Source organism: Chiloscyllium plagiosum, unplaced genomic scaffold (assembly GCF_037043375.1).
Source record: "Chiloscyllium plagiosum isolate Xiang-an unplaced genomic scaffold, Cpla_swu_hap1 HiC_scaffold_14, whole genome shotgun sequence".
Lineage (NCBI taxonomy): Eukaryota > Metazoa > Chordata > Chondrichthyes > Orectolobiformes > Hemiscylliidae > Chiloscyllium > Chiloscyllium plagiosum.
Genome location: NW_028270152.1, coordinates 9549918 through 9574328, shown reverse-complemented (window position 1 = coordinate 9574328; position 24411 = coordinate 9549918). Strand labels below are relative to the sequence as shown.

General features: G+C 46.3%; 1 protein-coding gene across 2 annotated transcripts in view; it reads right to left on the bottom strand.

Annotated features, from left to right (window-relative positions):
- Positions 1–24411, bottom strand: part of LOC122558816 (plexin-A1-like) — a 588446-nt gene that overhangs the window by 478477 nt on the left and 85558 nt on the right. For both annotated transcript variants that reach the window (XM_087994072.1, XM_087994073.1), the window contains exon 3: positions 9007–9189. In XM_087994072.1, coding sequence (XP_087850198.1) covers positions 9007–9189 — 183 coding nt within the window. The remainder of the gene's footprint in view (positions 1–9006; positions 9190–24411) is intronic.

Sequence of the window (24411 nt, the reverse complement as noted above, 5' to 3'; positions counted from 1 at the left end):
CCCGTCCCCAGTTGCCCCTTGAGAAGGTGGGGTTGACCCGCTTTCTTGAACCGCTGCAGTCCACCTGCTGTGGGTTGACCCAAAATGCCCTTAGGGAGGGAGTTCCAGGATTTTGATCCAGCGACAGCAAAGGAACAATAATATACTTCCAAGTCAGGTTGGGAGTGGCTTAACGGGGAACTTGCAGGGGATGGTGTTCCCACGTATCTGCTGCCCTTCTCCTTCTAGGTGGGAGTGGTTGTGCGTTTAGAAGGTGTTGCTATTCATGCACAGGAAGTATGTGCCACTGGTTAGGCCAGCATTTATTGCCCATCCCTAATTGCCCAGAGGGCAGTTAAGAGTCAACCATATTGGTGTAGGTCTGGAGTCACATGTAGGCCAGACCAGGTAAAGATGGCAGTTTCCTTCCCTAAAGGACATTAATGAACCTGAAGGGTTTTTCTGACAATTGACAATGGATTTATGATCATCATTAATCTCTTAATTCCAGATTTTTATTGATTTCAAATTCCACCATCTGCCGTGGCAGGATTCGAACCTGGGTCCACAGAATATTATCTGGAATAATTTAATTGGTATTCTTGGGATTAATTGTCTACTGATAATACCACTAGACCACTGTCACCCCAAATTTACTGATCCTGTTCATTGGGAAACGGTTTAATAATGACACAAAACTGGAACTCAAGAATCACTTTTTAATTAAACAAAAGTGGGGGGGAGGGGGGAGTGCCAGATTAAGATAGAGATGAGGTGAAATTGTTTCCCTCAAAAGTGTGAGGGGTTGTTTCCCCAACTCGCTGCAGGGAAATCAATCTTTGAATTCTTTTTAAGTCAGTTGGGGAGAAAATCTTGGGGGGGGGGGGGGGAATGGTTACAGGGAATGTGGAGTATTCATGATCTTACTGACTGGTGAAGCAGACTCGAGGGGCTGAATGGCCTACTCCTGTTTCTAATTTATAAATTACAAAGACTGTAGCCTGCAATAACGAAGGTTTGGTGAAGAAAGGTGTATGGAGTTATAGAGTGAACTGCATTGAACAGACCATTCGGCCCATTGACCCTGTTCTGGTATTAAAGCCGGGCATAAGCTTCCTCTCATCATTCCGGAGCTCATCCTTCAACATGTTCGCCCTCACCCACCTTCCCCTTAACATCATCAACTCAGTGGGTCCCCACCCCATGGCTTTCACCTTCTCACCATTTTTTGAGTAAAAGGGATTTCTCCCAAATTAGCCACCATGCCCTCGCAGCAGGATGCACTATAGGACCAGCTGTTCGACCACGTGATACTTCACTGGGGAATGCCATTCCAAACCTCTCTCCTCCGCAGGGACAGAACGTGGTCAGTGAGGGGTGGAGATGTGCTCTCGCATGATCTGCTGTCCAGCTTATTCTGACCATCTCTCCAGGAGGTGCAGGGACAAGCCTTGGGGAATCAAAGGCCACTGTGTTGTTCAGCCTTTGCACGGCGTGTGGTCTATTTACAGTGCACCAGGAGCTGGTCTGTCACAACATGCCGAGCACTAGCTTATGAATGAAAACTGTTCAAAAGTCAGCCATACAGAGCGTGATTTCAATCTCACTGAACGTTGCTCCGTTCAGATAACAATCTTCATCTTTATGGCTGGAAGGAGGAGGACATCAAGGTACAGACTGAGCAAACATTATTATTACTGCAGACTGATCCCCTTATCTGGAACCACAGACTCTGATACGATGAAGGCAACTCAACCTTGACTTGATACAGTCATAACAGAAAGACCGGAACATTCTGGAATTATTTTTTTCTTCTTGGCCGGCATTTATTACCTGTCCCTGGTTGCCCCTTGAGAAGGTGGGGGTGAGCTGCCCTCTTAAACCGCTGGAGTCAATGTGCTGTAGGTAGACCCACAATGCTCTTAGGGAGGGAATTCCATGATTTTGACCCAGTGACACTGAAGGAATGGTGATATATTTCCAAGTCAGGACGGTGAGAGGTTTGGAGGGGAACTTGCAGGGGAGTGGTGTTCCCATGTATCTGTTGCCCTTGTCCCTCTGGATAGAAGTGGTCGTGGGTTTTGGAAGATAATAACCTCTCAATTCTTCACATTCGCCCTGTGCAGATACTGTCCAGCCGGCTGACTAATTCCGACTAATCTCCATATCTTTCTGCCTTCTCCTTCCCATTCCCATCCTCTCCGGTCACTCCACGCAATTCCAACCCTCAACTCCGCTCTCACCTTGGCGAAAGTGAGGACTGCAGCTGCTGGAGATCAGAGTCGAGAGTGGGGTGCTGAAAAAGCACAGCAGGTCAGGCAGCATCCGAGGAGCAGGAAAGTCGATGTTTCGGGCAAAAGCTTGGTCAATCTCATTTACGTGTTCACCTGTGCCCTTGATGTTGTGTCTACGATAGAGTCCAAGAGCAGTTCACAAAGTTTCCAACTGGACTCCGACCAAGGAGTTACACAGGTATTACATAACCCCTTTACTCTTCAATTCAATCCCTTTGTACAGCTTCTTTCACCAATTGCCCTCCCAAAGTACTTTGAAGCCACAATCGAATGCATCTTTTTGAAATGTATTCATGATAGCCATGATCTGGAGGAGCTGGTGTTGGGCTGGGGTGGACAAAGTTAAAAATCACACAACGCCAAGTTATAGTCCAAAAGGTTTATTTGGAAGCACTAGCTTTCAGAACGCTGCTCCTTCATCAGGTGGTTATCACAATCATCTGATGAAGGAGCAGCGCTCCGAAAGCTAGTGCTTCCAAATAAACCTGTTGGACGATAACCTGGTGTTGTGTGAATTTAACTGTATTCATGATGATAATGTTGAAAAAGGCATAAAACAGTCTCTGCACAGCAAACTCCCACACCATGATGTGTTTTTTAGTGACATTAGCTGGAGGAATGACAAGGAATATGGGCTTGAGGGTGGGGGGCGTGGGTAACACTATCCTGCTCTCCTTTCTCGCAGTTGCCCAGTCTTAGCATACACTCTGTTTTAAGATGGCCTGACTCAAGCAGTCCACTGTGGGCGAGAGCGCCATCTGAAGCCACACACCGCCCTGGGGCCATGGCAACTGCATCAGCCCTTTTAAGGGAATTGCTTTCCCAAGTCATATCAATTGTCGTGTGAGCTAGCAGTTTTACAACAGACTTGAACAGGTTCCAAAAGGATTAAAAACCTGTGGTAGATTGGTCACATCACTCGTCGGATTAAAAAGCATCAATACCCACACAGAGGACAGAGGGGACAGGAGCGATACTCAAGGTTAAAGCAGCCTCATCGGATGTAGGCATGTAATAAATGTAATGAAATCTGATTTGTACACACAGCAGACAGTCCCAAGAGCTGCCCATCACAACGAAGAAGACACTGCATACCGACCAAGATCTACAGAAATAATTCAACAGCCTCAGGAGCTGCAAACTTACACCCATTGCTCTTTCCAAACACTTCGCAAAGGTAGCAGACTCCTCTGAAACAGCATGACTCCCTCCCTGCTCTGTCCCTCCCTCCCTTTCCACTCATTCTACAAGGTGGCCCATAAACAGACCTCCCAAACCTTATCCTGCTCTTTATCTGCAAATGCATGTAGCAACTGCCTTTTGGCTATTGAACTGCAGAATGCTTCATTGCATCATCCAAGGTTTATAGGTGTTGGGTTTCCCAAAGCTTGAGTACACGTACCAACAGCTTCTTCCACGCTGTTATTCAACTGTTGAATGGACCTCTCTAATTTCAAATCCGAGGTTAATTTTCTACACCTTCTATGCAGCTGTAACTTTGTAAGTCTCACTCTGTTCAATCACCCTATGATCTGTATATACTTGAATGTTATGATCTGCCTGCACTGCTCACAAAACAAAACTTTTCTCTGTACTGAGGTATATGTGATAATAAACCAAATCGAGTCCGCACTTCTCTGCATGCCCCTCCAGTGGGATGGGTGTGGGAAGAGGTGATTGAGTATTAATCAATCTCTAGGTGAAAGTAGCAAGGGTTATTTAAGAATAAGGATTTTTTCTTGTCACTCTCTTCAAATAGTTCTCTTTACCAGGTGTGAAAATATTGAGGGATTGGGAGATTTATGGAATCCCCTGTAGCAATGACCCAGCAAAGAGCATCCCACCCAATCCTCATGTTCATCAAAACTAACCCAACTAGCCTCCACATCCTCAGGCACCATGGGGCAATTTCCCATGGCCAATCCACCAAACCCGCACATCACTGGACCATGGGAGGAAACTGGAGCACCCAGAGGAAACCCATACAGACATGGGAGATCATGCAAACTCCACGCAAACAATCAGCCAAGGGTGGAATCAAACCTGGTGCTGTGAGAGGCATGTTTTTTAATCACTGGGCCACCATTCTGTCCATTGTTGCTTGTCCAACAGCCAAGTATCACCCATTTGGGTAATAGCTCTTTCTGCTTTACTATTGGTAAGTTGGCAGGACATCATGTGGTGTTAGCTGACCAATAGCTAGAGCATGGTAGGGCTGGTCATATGTTCATAAGATAGGAGCAGAATTAGGCCATTTGGCCCATCGAGTCTGCTCCACCATTCGATCATGGCTGAAATGCTCCTCACCCCCATTTTCCTGCCTTCTCTCCATATCCCTTCAACCCATTATCAATTTAAAATCTGTCTAACTCCTCCTTAAATTTACTCACTGTCCCAGCATCCACCACACTTTGGGGTCGGGAATCCTACAGATTCACACCCCTTTGGGAGAAGTAGTTTCTCCTCAACTCTGTTTTAAATTTGTTACCCCTTATCCTAAGGCTATAACCACTCGTCCTAGGATTCCCCACAAGAGGAAGCATCTGCTCCCCGTCTATTTTATCCACATCTTTTATTATCTTGAATACCTCAGTTTGATCTCCCCTCATTCTTCAAAATTGCATTGTATAGGCCTGAACTGTTCAATCTCTCCTCTTTCCACAAAACCCTCATCTCTGGGATCATATGATGAAACCTCCAGAAATACGTGTGCTCACAGTTGACAACTTGACTCATAGTTCACTGTCTCCTTGCCCCACCCATGAGTGATTCCTTCACTCCCATGGTGTTAGCAAGGCCTGGTTTCTATTGCAGTTTCCCCGATGATTCCTGGTCAGGATGGCAGGGAGACCGTATTGTGAACTAATATTGGTCTCCTTAAAGCAACCCAGAGTCACCCTGAGCCACTGGGAGGGCAGTTAAGAGTCAATCACATCGGTGTGCGGGGTCAGGGGTCACACGTAGGCCGTGGCCAGCAGGTTTCATAGAAACATAGAAGACAGGAGCAAGAGTAGGCCATTCAGCCCCTTGAGCCTACCCTGGAAGGTCATCAATGATTCCGTATCCGCCAGCACCTTTCTGGCTCACACCAACTTTTAATATTCCAGATTCTGAAGCAGCAATGACAGGATGTGAGCTCACCTTCCCTGGGTGATTAGCTTCAGGTCCTCTGGATCCGTGTAGTATCCATGGAACATAGAAAATAGGAACAGGATTAGGCCATTCAGCCTTTTTAAACCTGCACCATCATTCAATATGATCCTGACTGATGCTTCCACTCAGTCCCTGTTCTCACCTTTTCCCCATACCCTTTGACCCCTAAGTGCTACATCCATCTCTTTCTTGAAAACAGTCAATGTTTTGGCCTCATCTGCTTTCTATGGCAGAGATTTCCACAGGCTCCACACTCTCAGGGTGAAGATATTTCTCCTCATCTCAGTCCTACCTCGTATCCTTCGGCTGCAACCCCTGGTCTGGACTCCCCATTCATCAGGAACATCTTTCCTGTGTTTACTCTGTCTAGTCTAGTTAGAATTTTACAGGTTTCTATAAGATTCCCCCTCATTCTTCTAAACTCCAGTGAACGGAGTCCGGTCTGATCCATCGGTGATGTAAGAGTCTCAGGTGAGGCAACTGAGTAATTGAAAGAGACATGACCGCGCAACAAGACTCTCATGGGGCGGGGCTGATAAGGGAAAAAAATACCTGAGCCCAGCTAGACACATGTCTCCCACACCACTCAGCTACAATAAACCTGCTATTTGCATTCCACATTACAAGGGAGAGGGAAGGAGTTGGGAAATTAAGTGAAATTTAATGCTAATTGGTGTATGTCACTCCCAACTCCTTTGACTTACACCTCCAATTCTCGGCCTTCCCCATAACATGACAGTGGGTCTATTCACAAGGCCTTACCCAGTCTGTGCAGAGACTGCAACGTATTCCAGTGCAGAATATGCAATTACAATACAGGGATGTAGCTTATGTGGAATGTTCCAAAACATCTGTTTCTGTTCAGGAAGATAACTGTTTTCCATCGAAACTGAGCGGCCCAACTAAAGCAGGCTGGCTTTAATTATCTTTAACGTCATTTTTAAAACTGAAAGTCACAGAAAAACTTCAGTCATACTAGCAAATTGGCTATCCTGACTGTAAGTCAACCCAAGAGGGTCAGTATAGAAAATGCAGGATGCAGGCAATGAGCTCAAGGCCTGCAACCTGCACAGGCCTGAGGCCTGCATTCCAGCACCACCTCCTTCACGCCACCTCAGGGGCCTCAGTGTGAGCGCCTTTTCCATCCCCAACCACCACTAGGACAGGCCTGAGGCCTACATTCCAGCACACCCTCCTTCACGCAGGCTCAGGGGCCTGAGTGTGAGCCCCTTCTCCATCCTCAACCACCACCAACACAGGCTTGAGGCCTGCACTAGGCTCCAGAGGCTGCAATCCAACTGGCTCGTTTGAGCTCACAATCTGTAATCCACTCACTCATTCACAATGAGCTCAAGTCAATACCCTCCCCCGAAGCCTTGGAAATCTTTATCTTTGTTTTTTTTTCCCATGCGGTGACTCAGACCCCCCATGCCACAACCTAAAGTTTGATACGACAGCTGAGTTTGGTACATGATGTGAGGAGCAGGTCACGAATGTGTACAAATGAACACCACTGGGACTAATTCAGAATACATTTCCATCTGCATACCTCAGTCCAGAATCAGGTACAACTAGAGAATGGGCACAGAACAGTCCATCAGCACTCTGTGCCTCGCTGGAAACTGAACAGTTCATCCAATTCGCTTATATTTTCCATTCCATCTCACATTCTTCCTTATTTATCCACTTCCCTTTGAAAGGCTATTGCTCCCACTGCTGTTTCTAGCAGAGAGTGCTACATTCCAGCCAACTAAACTGTTGTTTCAGCTGCAATACCAAAGATTCTCAACCAACATATGGGAGAAAGCAGTTCCCTTGCATTGCTTCCTCACCAACCACCTCCCACATCTGCCCCCTCCTCCACCCACGCTCAGTCACAACAGTGTGTACCATCTACAAGATCCATTGAAGCAATTCACCAAAGTTACTTCAACTGCACTTTCCAAACCTGCAGTTTTGAATATCTACAAAGTCAAGGGCAGCAGATATGGAATAAACTAACAGAGGACATGGTACATGCAGGTGCACTTACAATATTGACAAGACATTTGGACAGGTACCTGAATAGGAAAGGTTAGGAGGGATATGGGCCAAACGCAGACAAATGGGACTAGTTTAGTTTGGGAAACATGGTTGGCATAGACAAGTTGGACCGAAGGGTCTGTTTCCATGCTGTATGACTATGATTCAACGAGGTGCATGGGAACACCACCCCCTGCAGGTTCCCCTCCGAGCCACTCACAATCCTGACTTGCAAGTATATCGCCATTCCTTCGCTGTAATTGAGAATCTGGAAAATCCTGGAATTTCCTCCCTAAAGGCATTGTGGGTCACATAGACTGCAGTGGCTCAAGGAGGCAGCTCACCCCAACCTTCTGAAGGACAACTAGGGATGGGCAATAAAGGCTGGCTCATCGACATCCCACAAAAAAGGCTGGGCATTAATGGCTATGCGGATGATACATTTAAGAAGGAGGTTGGCCATGGATTTATTAGATGGTGGAGAAGGCTTGAGGGGCCGAATGGTCGACTTCTGCTGTTATTTCATTGTTTTTGCACATCAAGTTACCTCCACAGCCTTTGTTAAGTGAAAAGCAAAAGTCATCTCATTACATTAGGAGTGCAGTTCACCAGAGTTGTACAAACACAGCCTAACCACAACCACTAATCAAATGCCTCTTGACTCTTCGCCAACCAGGTTTCCTGAGTACAGACACACAGGAGTGACACACACAAAGATTAACGGCATCACCTCCTCAGCCAAAGCATTCAACACACACTCCTGTATCAGCCAGATCTCAAGCATCTGCCAAATACTCGATGTGGGGAGAAACCTTCGATCAATGTCACACCATGCTCATGTCAACACTTCACATTTATATTCCACACCGCTCTGGTTTTCCAACTCTCCAGGATTTTCCTGGAGTGCCATGAGATTAATAGCCAGGGCTCTGCCAGGAGTAAGATCCCAGAAGAATAATCACTGGAAGCTTCATGGTCTCTTGTCATCTCAAATATTGACAAAAGAAGGAACATGCTGTCATAGATTTTCATCTTGCACTTACCAGGACAGATGCAAAAATGCCAAAATTCAAAGGAAACGCCAATTTATACAGCATGAGAAAAGGGTGATAATTGGTTGGCTCATGTGAAATGGTTGCTGACTAGTTAGCAACTCCACCCCAATTGGTCAAGATGTTGTTTTGACAGCATGTGTCATTTTTGTCAGTAATATTTAATTTTCTTTTATTGTTTCCAATATTAGTTATCAATGGGATAAAAGAACTGTTTGACAAACAAATAGTCAACATCATCAGGTAATGAGGATCCTGTTTTCCAATTGGCTATGGGACACCTTGATGGTTGAATCAGATGGACCAATGGTAGGGGTGTCCAGGAATACATCCAATCAGTGCTTACAACCCATCTGCACAACCAGAGGGAAATCAATCTCCACTCCAATCCCACTCAAATTCTCCATTCTGCAAGCTGCTCATCTTACCACAATGTAAAAGAATTTGTTTCAAAACAGAAACGCATTTACTAGTTCAGGACCTCAATCCGAAAAATAAAATCTTACCTTTTTCATCTTTCCACTTCTGGTCCCAAAAAAGGCGACCGTGTGGCCCCTGTAGTCATAGGCAGCGATGGAGGTCATACCATCCTCTTTGTCAATAAACAGCGGAATGCCCTCCACTAGCGTTGTGCCACCCAGCGGCTGATTAAAATCTTGTCCACAGAAATTATCATCAATTTGCAAAGGCTGAAAGTAAGACAAAACCAAAGTGTCATTGTTGTAAGAGCATGGCAAAGATTAGCTCAACCAATGTCCTCTCTGTCACTGAAGGTATCAAAGATCATGCATCAATGTTTAAAAAATGGGGACAAGCCACATACATCCTTTCCCAAACCCCATCAGCAAAGTGGATCAGCCGGTCATTTAGCTCATTTTGGTTGTTTGTGGATCTTGCTGTGCACAACTTGACAGCTACATTCACCTGGTTCATTTTATTTAATTCTTTAACGGGACGCCCATCGCAGACCGACCTGGAACTGAGTTCCTTACTAGGGCCACTTAGAGTCATACAGCTTGGAAACAGACTCTTCGGTCCAACTTGTCCATGCCGACTAGACATCTGAAATTAATCTAGTCCCATCTGCCAGTATTTGCCCCATGTCCCTCTAAACCCTTCCTATTCATGGGTAGCATGGTGGCACAGTGGTTAGCACCACTACCTCACAGCACCAGGCATCCAGGTTCAATTCCAGCCCTGGGTGATTGTCTGTGTGGAGTTTGCACATTCTCCCCATGTCTGCGTGGGTTTCCTCCAAGTGCTCCAGTTTCCTCCCACAGTCCAAAAGGTCAGGTCAGGTGAATTGGCCATGCTAAATTGCCCATAGCATTAGGTGTATTAGTCAGGGGTAAATATAGGTTGTGGGAATGAGACTGGGTGTGTTACTCTTTGGAGGGTCTATGTGGACTTGTTGGGCCAAATGGCCTGTTTCCACACTGTAGGGAATCTAATCCAGTCAAATAATCATCTAGATACCTTTTAAATGTTGTAATTATAGCAGCCTCCACCACTTCCTCTGAAACACAGATCACTTGATACACACACCACCATCTGCATGAAAACGTTACCCCTTATGTACCTTTTAAACTTTTCCCCTCTTAACTTTCACTTAAACTCTCTGGGGAAAAGACCTTGAGTATTTACCCTATCCATGTTCCTCATGATTTTATAAGCCTCTATAAGGTCACCCCTCAGCCTCCGATGCTCCAGGGAAAACAGCCCCAGCCTTTTCAGCCTTTTGCTATATTCTCAAAACCTCCAATCCTGGTAACATCCTTGCAGATCTTTTCTGAACCCTTTCAAGTTTCTGAACATCCTTCCTATAGCAGGGAGACAAGAATTGTACACGGTATTCCAAAAGTACCCTAACCAAAATCCTGTACAGCCGCAACATGACCTCCCGACGCCTATACACAATGCACTGACTAATGGCAAGCATAACAAACACCTTCTTCAATATCCTATCTACCCGCAACTCTACTTTCAAGGAACTATGAACTTGCACTCCAAGGTCTTTTTGTTCACCAACACTCCCCAGGACATTATCATTAAGTGTTTAAGTCGTGCCCTGATTTACCTTTCCAAAATGGACGGCAATTGAGAGTAACCATATTGCAACGGGTTTGGAGTCAAACATAGGCCACACCAGGTAAGGCAGACAGATTTCATCAGTAATTCATAAACCAGATGGGTTTTTACAACGAACAATACTAGTTTCATGGTAAACGTCAACGAGACTAGGTTTCAATACCAGATTTATGAATTGATTTCTAATTTCCACCATCTGCCATATCCTGCCTTATCCCCATAACCCTTGATTCCACTATCTTTGAGAGCTCTATCCAACTCTTTCTTGAAAGTATCCAGAGACTTGGCCTCCACTGCCCTTTGGGGCAGAGCATTCCACACACCCACCACTCTCTGGGTGAAGACGTTTCTCCTCAACTTTGTTCTAAATGGCCTACCCCTTATTTTTAAACTGTGTCCTCTGGTTCGGGACTCACCCATCAGCGGAAACTGCTTCCTGCCTCCAGAGTGTCCAATCCTTTAATAATCTTATACGTCTCAATCAGATCTCCTCTCAGCCTTCTAAAATCAAGCATATACAAGCCCAGTCGCTCCAATCTTTCAATGTAAGATAGTCCCGCCATTCTGGGAATTGACCTCGTGAACCTACGCTGCACTCCCTCAATAGCCAGAAAGTCTTTAGAACATAGAACATAGAAGAATACAGCGCAGTACAGGCCCTTTGGCCCTCGATGTTGCGCCGATCCAAGCCCACCTAACCTACACTAGCCCACTATCCTCCATATACCTATCCAATGCCCGCTTAAATGCCCATAATTAAGGAGAGTCCACCACTGCTACTGGCAGGGCATTCCATAAACTCACGACTCGCTGAGTAAAGAATCTACCCCTAATATCTGTCCTATACCTACCACCCCTTAATTTAAAGCTACGCCCCCTTGTAATAGCTGACTCCATACGTGGAAAAAGATTCTCACTGTCGACCCTATCTAAACCCCTAATCATCTTGTACACCTCTATCAAGTCATCCCTAAACCTTCTTTTCTCCAATGAAAACAGCCCCAAGTGCCTCAGCCTTTCCTCATACGATCTTCCTACCATACCAGGCAACATCCTGGTAAACCTCCTCTGCACCCGTTCCAGTGCCTCCACATCCTTCCTATAGTATGGGGACCAAAACTGCACACAATACTCCAGATGCGGCCGCACCAGAGTCTTATACAACTGCAACATTACCTCAGTACTCCGGAACTCAATTCCTCTACCAATAAAAGCCAGTACGCCATATGCCTTCTTCACCGCACTATTTACCTGGGTGGCAACTTTCAAAGATTTGTGTACATGGACACCAAGATCTTTCTGCTCATCCACACTACCAAGTATCCGACCGTTAGCCCAGTACCCCATCTTTTTATTACTCTTACCAAAATGAATCACCTCACACTTAGCTATATTGAACTCCATTTGCCACCTTTCTGCCCAGTTCTGCAGCTTATCAATATCCCGCTGTAACCTGCCACATCCTTCCTCACTGTCTACCACTCCTCCGACTTTCGTATCATCCGCAAACTTGCTCACCCAACCTTCTAACCCCTCCTCCAGGTCATTTATAAAAATGACAAACAGCAATGGTCCCAAAACAGATCCTTGTGGAACACCGCTAGTGACAGCACTCCAAGATGAACCTTTGCCATCAACCACTACCCTCTGTCTTCTTCCAGCCAGCCAACTCCTAATCCAAACCTCCAACTCACCCTCAATGCCATACCTCCGTATTTTTTGCAGTAGTCTACCATGGGGAACCTTATCAAACGCCTTACTAAAATCCATATACACCACATCTACTGCTTTCCCCTCGTCCCCTCTTTCCTCCAATTTCAGGACCAAAACTGCACACAATATTCCAGGTGCGGTCTCACCAGGGCCCTGTACAGCTGCAGAAGAACCTCTTTGCTTCTATATTCAATCCCTCTTGTTATGGAGGCCAGCATGCTATTAGCTTTCTTCAGTGCCTATTGTACCTACATGCTTGCTTTCATTGACTGATGTACAAGAACACCCAGATCTCTCTGTACTGCCCCTTTACCTAACTTGACTCCATTTAGGTCGAAATCTGCCTTCCTGTTCCTGGATAACCACACATTTATTCACATTAAACTGCATCTGCCATGCATCTGTCCACTCACCTAGCCTGTCCAGGTCACCCTGTAATCTCCTAACATCCTCCTCACATTTCACCCTGCCACCCAGCTTTGTATCATCAGCAAATTTGCTAATGTTACTATTAATACCATCTTCTATAGTTGAAACTTTATTGCTGGAACAGCACAGCAGGTCAGGCAGCATCCAGGGAACAGGAGATTCGACGTTTCGGGCACAGGCCCTTCTTCAGGAATGTGAAGGAGGCCCATCTTCTATATCATTAATATATATTGTAAAAAGCTGCGGTCCTAGCACTGATCCCTGTGGTACCCCACTGGTCACCGCCTGCCATTCCGAAAGGGAGCTGATTATCACTACTCTTTGTTTCCTGTCAGCCAACCAATTTTCAATCCAAGTCCGTATTTTGCCCCCAATACCATGCATCCTAATTTTGCTCACTAACCTCTTATGTGGGACTTTATCAAAGGCTTTCTGAAAGTCCACTGGATCTCCCTTGTCCATCTTCAGAGTTACATCCTCAAAAAATTCCAGAAGATTAGTCAAGCATGATTTCCCTTCATAAATCCATGCTGACTCTGACCTATCCTGTTACTGCTATCCAGATGTGTTGTAATTTCATCCTTTATAATTGACTGCAGCATCTTTCCCACCACTGAGGTCAGACTAACTAGTCTATAGTAGAAAGTGAGGAGTGCAGATACTGGAGATCAGAGTCGAGTGTGGTGCTGGAAAAACACAGCAGGTCAGGCAGCATCCGAGGAGCAGGAAAATCGGCATTTCGGGCATAAACCCTTCATCAGGAATGAGGATTGTAGGGTGGGAGGCTGAGAGATAAATGGGAGGGGGGGGGGTGGGTCTAGAGGGAAGGTAACTGGGAATGCAATAGTAGATGAAGGTAAGGGAGAGGGTGATAGGTTGGAGAGAAGGGTGGAGCGGAGAGATGGCAAAGGTGATGGACAGGTCAAGAGGGTGGCACCTCATATTCCGCCTTGGGACCCTCCAACCACATGGGTTCAATGTGGATTTCAACAGTTTCCTCATTTCCCCTCCCCCACCTAATCCCAGTCCCAAGCCTCCAACCCGGTACCACCGTCCTGACCTGTCCATCACCTTTCCCATCTCTCCGCTCCACCCTCCTCTCCGACCTATCACCTTCTCCCCCACCTTCATCTATCTATTGCATTCCCAGCTACCTCCCCTCTAACCCCACCCCCTCCCATTTATCTCTCAGCCCCCATTGACCCACAAGCCTCATTCCTGATGAAGGGCTTTTGCCCGAAATGTCGACTCTCCGGCTCCTCAGATGCTGCCTGACCTGCTGTGCTTTTCCAGCACCACACATCATACAGACACCCCGTATTTTCAGGGAACCAAATTTCCAACATCACCCCAAAAAATTCTGGGAGCGCGTTTTCCAGGAAACTTTGTCCCAGTTCCAGTTGGTGACTCTGTGAGGAAGGGAGGTTTGCGATTTATCCAATGCCCAGATCTCCCAAATCCCTTAGACAGCCAATGCAGTACTTGTGAAGTATATTCATGGGGCAATGTACAGAACAATTTGTGCATGGCCAGCTCCCACTAAAAGCACCAAGTCCATGATGAGATAAGCTGTTTTAAACACATCTACACTGGGCTTAATGTGAAGCATGACAGTAATTATTGCCCCTGCATTTCTTCAAAACAGTGTCATGTGACCATTTAAATCCATGCAAGGGAGCAGACAGGATGCCACCTTCACCTTAGGACTGCTCTGGATGGGCACTCAACACTCTGGGAGTGGGACCCAAACCTCTGACCTCTGACTTGGAGGTGAGACAGGGACACTGCAGATACTGGAAGCAGCAACATATCCTCAATATTGAACGTGTCCTCCCACTGGCATCAACTGCCTCCGCTATAAAGAGGTACTTTTATTTTGATTAATAGAGTTCTCTTAATCATTGAAAATGCAAACTCAGTAATTACAGCCAGTGTTGAACTGTTATGTTGACTCCCAGAGGGCTGTGCAATAATAGGCTAACTGAATTATTTAAATAAATACTGCTCTGGTGTTTGTACTCTGGGAGTTGCCTTTGTGCAGGCTATGCAAATATCCTGTTTTATCTCTCAGTCATTCAACATAATTGTTTCATGAGGAGTAACTTTGCCCTATATAAGTGGGAAAATGAAACCATTGACGGCATTTGTTTTGGTGATGAACTAACCTCTTGCACTCAGGCTGTGGTCTATTTGTTGATTGAGCTAAACATTTGATAAAGGAGAGAATAAAAAGGTCATCCCGCATAAACTTCTTCAACCAATTTATCTGACAGAAGAGTCACAAGACTGATTATTCTATTTCCACAGTGACGTTTTCAAAAACAGATTTTAAAAGCACATAACAGTGTCAACTTGAGCAAGGCATTTGGCCGGCACAGAATCAGAGAGACATAGCGATATACAGCACAGAAATAGACCCTTCGGTCCAACTCGTCTATGCTGACCAGATATCCTAATTTAATCTAGTCCCAGGTTTGGTCCATATCCCTCCAAACCCTTCCTAATCATATACCCATCCAGATGCCTTTTAAATGTTGCAATTGTTCCAGCCACTACCACTTCCTCTGGCAGATCATCTCTTACACGCACTACCCTCTGCGGGAAAAAGTTGCCCCTTAGGTCTTTTTTAGATCTTTCCCCTCTCACCCTAAACCTATGCCCTTTAGTTTTGGATTCCCCCTACCCTAGGAAAAAGACCTTGACTATTCACCTTATTCATGCCCCTCGTGAGTTTTTAAACCTCTATAAGGTCACCCCTCAGCCTCCGACGCTGTAGGGAAAACAGCCCCAGCCTGTTCAGCCTCTCCTGATCGCTCAAATCCTCCAACCCTGGCAATAAATCACCAGACCCAACTATGAGCCATGTAGGCTTGTCACCTCTTGAGGATTGCCCTGCAATGTCTAGTAACTAAAGACCAGGCTTCCACACATTGCTGCAAATAAATAGCCAGTGGAAACTGAATGTGGAATAAAAGGGGGTTTCAATTGCACAACCTTTCCATTTTGTTTAGTTCCTTCAATGACACATGAGAGTCATTGGCTGGCCCAGCATTTATTGTACATCTTCACTAGCCCTTGAGAAGGTGGAGGTGGGGTCTTCTTGACCCGCTGCAGTCCTTGTGTTATAGGTTGGCCCACAATCCCCTTAAGGTGGGAATTCCAGGATTCTGACCCAGTGACAGAGAAGGAACTGACAATATATTTCCAAGTCAGGATGGTGAGTGGCTTGGAGGGGAACTTGCAGGGGATGGTGTTCCAATGTTTCTGCTGCCCTTGTCCTTCTAGATGGAAGTGGTCGTGGTTTTGGAAGGTGCTGTCAAAGAAGCTTTGTCAAACTGCTACAGCACATCTTGCAGATGACACACACTACTGCCTCGTGGGTTAGTTGATGGAGTAAGGAAACGACGATGGTGTTCGGTAGGTTCCTGATCAAACAGGCTGCTTCATCCTGGGAAAGGGTCGAGTTCCTTGAGTGTTGTTGGAGTTGCTCTCCTTCAGGCAAGTCAAAAGTATTCCATCACATTCCTGACTTGAGGAGTCATGAGGTGAGTTAGTCACCTGTCTTTGACCTGCTCTCGTGACCATAGTATTTATTCAGTAAGCTGTATTTACAACTCAACGGCTATGTCGAGTTCGGTAACCAATCCTTGGTATTCCCCAGAATGTTGGTAGTGATGGTGAGATCACTATCGGATCATTAGTGTTGATAGTGATAGTGAGATCACTATCGGATCACTAGTGTTGATAGTGATAGTGAGATCACTATCGGATCACTAGTGTTGGTAGCGATGGTGAGATCACTAACAGATCACTAGTGTTGGTAGTGATAGTCAGATCACTATCAGATCATTAGTGTTTGTAGTGATAGTTAGATCACTAGTGTTGGTAGTGATGGTGAGATGACTATCAGATCATTAGTGTTAGTAGTGATAGTGAGATCACTATCAGATCATTAGTGTTTGTAGTGATAGTGAGATCACTAGTGTTGGTAGTGATGGTGAGATGACTATCAGATCACTAGTGTTGGTAGTGATGGTGAGATGACTATCAGATCATTAGTGTTGGTAGTGATAGTGAGATCACTATCAGATCACTAGTGTTGGTAGTGATAGTCAGATCACTATCAGATCACTCGTGTTGGTAGTGATGGTGAGATGATTATCAGATCACTAGTATCGGTAGTGCTGACGAAATAAAAACTAAATTCACATTCTTTGGATTTTTATCTCTGGATATGAGGAATAGAGGATGCTTGTCAGCACTTCATGATCTGTGACCCTATCCCAATCCAAGAACTGCTCAGTTTTGCAACCCCCCCAGGGAGGTGATGTCCTAGTGGCATCATTGCTAGATTAATAGTTGGGATATAGGTTTGACAAGATTAAAATTGATGAAGTTGATGTGCTGGAAATTTTTGAAAACATTAAGATTGATAAGTCCCCAGGGCCAGACCAGATATATCAGAGGCTGCTCTGGGAAGCGAGAAAGGAGGTTGCTAAGCCGCTGGTGAGGATCTTTGCTTCCTCACTCTCCATGGGAGTCGTATCAGAGGATTGGAAGGAGGCGAATGTTGTTCCACTTTTCAAGAAGGGCAACAGGAAAATCCCTGGCAATTACAGACCAGTTAGTCTTACGTCTGTGGTCAGCAAAGTTTTGGAAAGAATTCTGAGGGAGAGGATTTAAGACTATTTGGAAAAGCATAGTGTGATTAAAGGCAATCAGCATGGCTTTGTGAGAGGCAGGTCATGCCTCACAAACCTTATGGAGTTCTTTGAGGAGGTGTCAAGCCAGGTCGATGACTGTCGAGAAGTGGATGTGGTGTATATCGACTTCAGCAAGGCATTTGATAAGGTTCCCCATGGTAGGCTCATTCATAAAGTCAGGAAGTATGGGATATAGTGGGAGATTTGGCTATCTGGATTCAGAATTGGTTAGCTGACAGAAGGCAGAGAGTGGTTGTAGATGGAAAGTATTTTGCCTGGAGGTCAGTGATGAGTAGGGTCCTGCGGGGCTCTGTTCTTGGGCCTCTGCTCTTTGTAGTTTTTATAAATGACTTGGATGAGGAGGTTGAGGGGTGGGTTAGTAAATTAGTAAGGTTGGAGGTGTCATCGATAGTATCGAGGGCCATTGCAGGCTGAGCGTGACAGACAGGATGCAGAGCTGGGCTGAGAAATGGCAGATGGAGTTCAACCTGGATAAATGCGAAGTGATGCATTTTGGAAGGTCAAACCCGAATGCTGAATATAGAATTACAGACAGGATTCTTGGCAGTGTGGAGGAATGCAGGGATCTGGGTATGCAAGTACATAGATCCCTCAAAGTTGCCATCCAAGTGGATAGGGTTGTTAAGAAGGCATATGGTGTTTTGGCTTTCATTAACAGGGGGATCGAGTTTAAGAGCCACAAGGTTTTGCTACAGCTCTACAAAACCCTGGTGAGGCCACACTTGGAATATTGTGTCCAGTTCTGGTCGCCCTACTATAGGAAAGATACAGAGACTATGGAGAGGGTGCAAAGAAGGTTTACCAGGATGCTGCCTGGACTGGAGGACTTGCCCTATGAAGAAAAGTTGAATAAGCTCAGACTTTTCTCTCTGGAGAGAAGGAGGAAGAGAGGAGACCTGATTGAGGTATACAAGATAATGAGAAGAATAGATAGAGCCAGTAGCCAGAGACTTTTCCCCAGGGCAGGATTGACTGGCACAAGGGGTCATAGTTTTAAGATATTAGGAGAAATGTATAGAGGAGACATCAGAGGTAGGTTCTTTATGCAGAGAGTTGTGAATGCATGGAATGTGTTGCCAGCTGTGGTGGTGGAAGCAGTCATTAGGGACATTTAAGCGACTGCTGGACATGCGCATGGATAGCAGTGAGTTGAAGGGTGCGTAGGTTAGGTTATTATATTTTACATTAGGATTAAACCTCAGCGCAACATCGTGGGCCTAAGGGCCTGTTCTGCTGTACTTTTCTATGTTCTAATAACTGAGAGAACTCTCATGATGTGGGTTCAAATCCTGCCAAAACTGATGGTGGAATTTGAATTCAACAAAAATCTGAAATTTAATGTCTAATGATGACCCTGAATCCATTGTCAGGAAAATTTATCTTGTTCATTAAAGCCCTTTAGGGGAAGGAAACTGCCATTCTTATCCGGTCTGGCCTACACCTGACTCCAGACCCACAGCAATGTTGGTGACTCTCGGCTACCCTCTGGGCAATTAGGGATTAGCAATGCCCACATTCTGTGAATGAATAAAACTATAACCATGGTTGATCATCCAACTCAGTCCCTGTTCCTGCTGTTTTCTCCCCACACCCTTTAGCCCTAGGAACTGTATTCAACTCCTTGAAAATATCCAATGTTTTGACCTCAACCACTTTCTGTGGCAGAGAATTCCACAGGATCCCCACCCTCTAGGTGAAGACATTTCTCAACATCTCAGGCCGACCATGTATCCTTAAACTCTGACCCCTACGGGGTGAGAGAGGGGGACACAGAAGTAGGAATGAGGAGCAGCTGTAGGCCATTCAGCCCTTCAAACATGTTCCGCCACTCAATATGATCATGGCTGATGTTCCAGCTCAATGCCATTTTCCTGCTTTCTCCCCATAACCCTTGGTGCCTTTTTCAATCTAAAACTGTACCTTCCTCTTTCTTGCATCTAGAGGGAGAGAGGGAATGCTCAAGCAGTTCAAGGCACAGCCTCCAATGGTGAAGCAACGGGAATCAGGGATGCAGAAAAGGTCAGAATGAGAGAATGGCAGAGATTGGAGGAGATTCCAGGTGGGAAGAGAATAGCGAAGCCATTGAGGGATTTGAAACCCAGGATAAGAATTTGAAAAATCAAGACATTGTCTCCCTCTTTTATACAATCCCAACAGCGTGGAAGCAGGCCATTCTGCCCAACAAGTCCATATGGATAGGAGAAAGCGAGGACTGCAGATGCTGGAGATCAGAGTCGAGAGTGTGGTGCTGGAAAAGCACAGCAGGTTAGGCAGCATCCAAGGAGCAGGAGAATTGATATTTTGGGCATAAGCCCTTCATCAGGAATGATATTTTCATTCCTGATGAAGGGCTTACGCCCGAAACATCAATTCTCCTAGTCCTCCGAAGCTGTCTGACCTGCTGTGCTTGTCCTGCAACACACTCTCAAGTCCATATGGATGAAAGCGGAATAGTGTCAGATAGATGGGCTTCAGATTGGTTCCACAGGTCAGTGCAACATCGAGGGCCAAAGGGCCTGTACTGTTCTATGTTCACACCAACTCTCTGAAGATTATCCCACCCCCCACCCTGATATACATCCCTAGATGTTATGGAGCAACGTAGCATAGCCAATCCACATATCTTAGAACTGTGGGAGAAACCCCATGCAGACACGGGGAGAATATGCAAACTCCACCCAGACAATCGCCCAAGGCTGGAATTGAACCTGGGACCCTGGTGCTGTTAGGCAGCAGTGCTAACCACTGAGCCACTGTGCCACCCAGTCAAGCAATGAAGGTTGGCAAGCACAAAGGCTGAACAGGACTTAGCAGAAGTAGAGGAAGAGTATTACAGGTTGACAGAGGGTTGGCGGGGCATGGATAGGATAAATAGGCAAAGTCTTTTCCCTGGGATCGGGGAGTCCAGAACTAGAGAGCATAGGTTTAGGGTGAGAGGGGAAAGATATAAAAGAGACCTAAGGGGGAACTTTTTCATGCAGAGGGTGGTGTGTGTATAGAGTGAGCTGCCAGAGGCTGGTACAATTGCAACATTTAAGAGGCATTTGGATGGGTATATGAATAGGAAGGGTTTGGAGGGATATGAGCCGGATGCTGGCAGGTGGGACTAGATTGGGTTGGGATATCTGGTCGGCATGGACGGGTTGGACCGAAGGGTCTGTTTCCATGCTGTACATCTCTATGACTCTGTGACTCTATGACTGTGGGAGAACAGCCAAGGAGAGTCATCTAGCTTTGAAGCGTTAGCTTGTTCTCTTGCCAGGGGTGCTGCCTGACCCACTGTGATCCGCAGATTCCAGCCTCTGCAGTAATTTGCTCCTCCAATCTGTTAGGATAGCTGGGCCCAGGGGAAGTGAAGGCAAGAATCCTGGTTCTGAAATATGGGAAAAGGGACAAAGGTAAGTCAAGAGGCACATCGTCAATGCCAACTCAGACCTGGTCCCCATTTCACAGTTAGAGTCAAGAAAACTGCAGACACTGGAATCCAGGATAAACAAGCAGGAGGCTGGAAGGACACAGCAGGCCAGGCAGCATCAGGAGGTGGAGAAGTCGACTTTCCTCCCAGGGACCTAAAGGAGGGTTAGAGCCGAAACAACGACTTCTCCACCACCTGGTGCTGCCCGGCCTGCTGTTGTTCCAGCCTCCTGCCACACTCCTCCCCCCCCCATTTCACTGGGACAGGGACGTACCCACTGAATGAACTAGCAAGGCCACAACCAAGGGGCAGTGCAGAGTTAGTGATGGTGGGTGAGCGACAGAGCCAGTGTTGGGGAAAAAAGAGGCAAGACATCGAACACAATTAAACATAGCGAATCAGAAACAAATTAGGGATGTAAGACTGCATTGTGTGGGATGTGAATATTTATGAATGGGGATTGTCGTGCCCGTAGCTGATTCCAGGCACGAGGGGAGGTGAAATTTTCAGCTGAGCTGCACTCTTCTCATCCGAGAGAGCCTTCCTCATCTCCCCTCACTGTTTCCCATCTGCCGACAAGTTCAAGCAGCTAATGGGAATCTCTTGCTTCACACAGCAGCTCGCTGGGTTTAATTAAACCACATGGAGGCATCATCCAAAAGGTTAGTTCAAAAGAATTAATGACTACCAGCTGATCTCCTGTGTCGTTGCTCGCTGCTGGTTTAATGAAAGTCAGCCCCTCGTTTCCCTGGGCAGCTTCACTCTCCAGATTTTCCACACAGTCTCTGACTCTCACACTTACAACCTCACAACGGTTGGTAATTAGTTTGACACCGGCAGAAGAAAAGACGACAAGAGAGAGAAAGCCAACAGGATCAATGGGAGAGAGAGAAAACACATGAAAGAATGTGTGGGAGGGGGAGGGGAGGGAGCAGAACCAGAGGGAGAGCAGCTGAGAGAAACTTGCAAGAGAGATAGCCAAAGAGAGAGTGTGAGAGAGCGTACAGGGGAGAGAGTAAGAGAGAGCACACGAGAGTGAAAGTGTGAGAGAGTGTGTGACAGACAGAGTGAGAGAAAATACCAGAGAGAGCACAAGGGAGAGGGAGAGAAAGCAAGACAGAGGGTGTGTGTGTGTGTGTGTGTGTGAGTGAGAGCACAAGAGGTTGAGCACATGAGAGAGAGCGCATGAGAGAGAGACCATGAGGCAGATAACAAGACAGAGGTAGAGCATGATTTGGAGATGCCGGTGTTGGACTGGGGTGTACAAAGTTAAAAATCACACAACACCAGGTTATAGTCCAACAGGTTTAATTGGAAGCACTAGCTTTCGGAGCGACGCTCCTTCATCAGGTGATTGTGGAAGGAGTGATGCTCCGAAAGCTAGTGCTTCCAATTAAACCTGTTGGACTATAACCTGGTGTTGTGTGACTTTTAACGAGGTAGATCATGCAAGAGATAGAGAACAGAGAGAGAGTGTGACAGCTTTGAAAAAATGTGCCTTTTTTTCACTAAAACACACATCAGTCAGGCATAGGGGCTTGGTGTTTCAGCTCAACAAAGCTAGAAACTAAATCGTAATCACAATGAAAGTTCCACCCCTCAAAGTAATGACCATAAACTTTACGAGCAGTTCAACTCCACCTTCGCTACCACCTCCACAAGTCCCCATTAACCGTTGGTTAATTTTCAGCTCTAGAGTGACCAAAACAAGCACCACAACTCAATCCGATACAGCATTAATGACTTGAGAAAGAGAGAGAGAGAAAGTGAGAAAGACAGAGAGTATTCCTGGGCATACACATGCACATAGAACCCTGGAATTAGGACCAGCTCTTGACCAGCGATACTCCCATGTGCTGAAAATGTGTTGCTGGAAAAGCGCAGCAGGTCAGGCAGCATCCAAGGAGCAGGAGACTCGACGTTTCGGGCATGAGCCCTTCTTCAGGAATGCAGATCTCCAACATCTGCAGTCCTCACTTTCTCCTCCAAACTCCCATGTGACCAAACAGCCCATCTTCCAGATCAGTGGCCCTCAAATATTTTGTCTACGTCCCACTTGGGGAGGGCTAACAGCATGCTGTGGTCCAATCCCACCATCATGGACCAAGCATTGCTAAATGCAGGGGCAGTGGTCTCGTGGTATTATCACTGGGCTGTTAATCCAGCCTTCTCATAGAGCATTTCAGAGAACATCTCCAGGACACCCACACCAACCAACCCCACCGCCCCATGGCCTCGCACTTCAACTCCCCCTCCTACTCCGCCGAGGGCATGCAGATCCTGGGCCTCCTCCATCGCCACCCGACGCCAGGCAGAAGAACACCTCATCTTCCACCTTGGGACCCTCCAACCCCATGGCATCAATGTGGATTTCACCAGTTTCCTCATTTCCCCTCCCCCCACCTTATCCCAGATCCAACCTTCCAACTCGGCACCACCCTCATGACCAGTCCTACCTGTCCACCTTCCTTCCCACCTATCCACTCCACCCCCCTCTCTGACCTATCACCAGTGCCCCCATCTTCATCCACCTATCACACTCTCAGCTACCTTCCCCCCAGCCCCACCTCCCCCTCCCATTTATCACTAAGCCCCCTCAGCTCACAGCCTCATTCCTGATGAAGGACTTTTGCCTGAAACGCCGATTCTCCTGCTCCTCGGACGCTGCTTGACCTGCTGTGCTTTTCCAGCCCCACACTCTCGACTGCTATTCCAGAAACTCACAGTATGTTCTGGGGACTTAGATTCCAATCCCACCACTGTAGATGGGGGAGTTTGAATTCAATAAATATCTGGAATTAAGAGTCTAATGATGACCATGAATCCATTATAATTTGTCAGAAAAAACCATCTGGATCCTGAATGTTCTTTTGGGAACGAAGCTGCCATCGTTACCTGGTCTGGACTACACGTAACTCAAGACCCACAGAAATTTGGTTGACTCTCAACTGCCCCCGGGCAATAAATGCTGCCTAACCTGCAACACCCTCATTCCATGAATGAATAATAATTCAAAACTGACCAGGATTAGCGGGACCCAACAGAAACTGCAAACATTTTGTTGCTTTTCTGTTACTAAATATTATACATTCAAATGATGTTTTTCAATTAAGAGTAAGGAAATTAATAAAACATGCCAGAAATCAATGTGTACAATACATTATATGACAAGAGAACATGGTGTATGGGAATCAAGAGTTCTGGGGAACAGGTAAGAGAGTGCAGGAAGGGACTGTCTCATGAACAAAGGTTAAACAGGTTGGGGACTCTACTGGAGTTTAGAAGAATGGGAGGTGATCTCATTGAAACTCATAGAGTCCCTACAGTGTGGAAACAGGCCCTTCGGTCCAACAATTCCACACCGACCCTCCGAAGACTCATTTCCCCTTGACTAACGCACTGAACACTATAGGCAATTTAGCATGGCCACTTCACCTGACCTGCACATCTTTGGATTGTGGGAGAAAACCATAGCATCCGGAGGAAACCCATGCAGACATGGGGAGGATGTGCAAACTCCACACAGACAGTCGCCCGAGGCT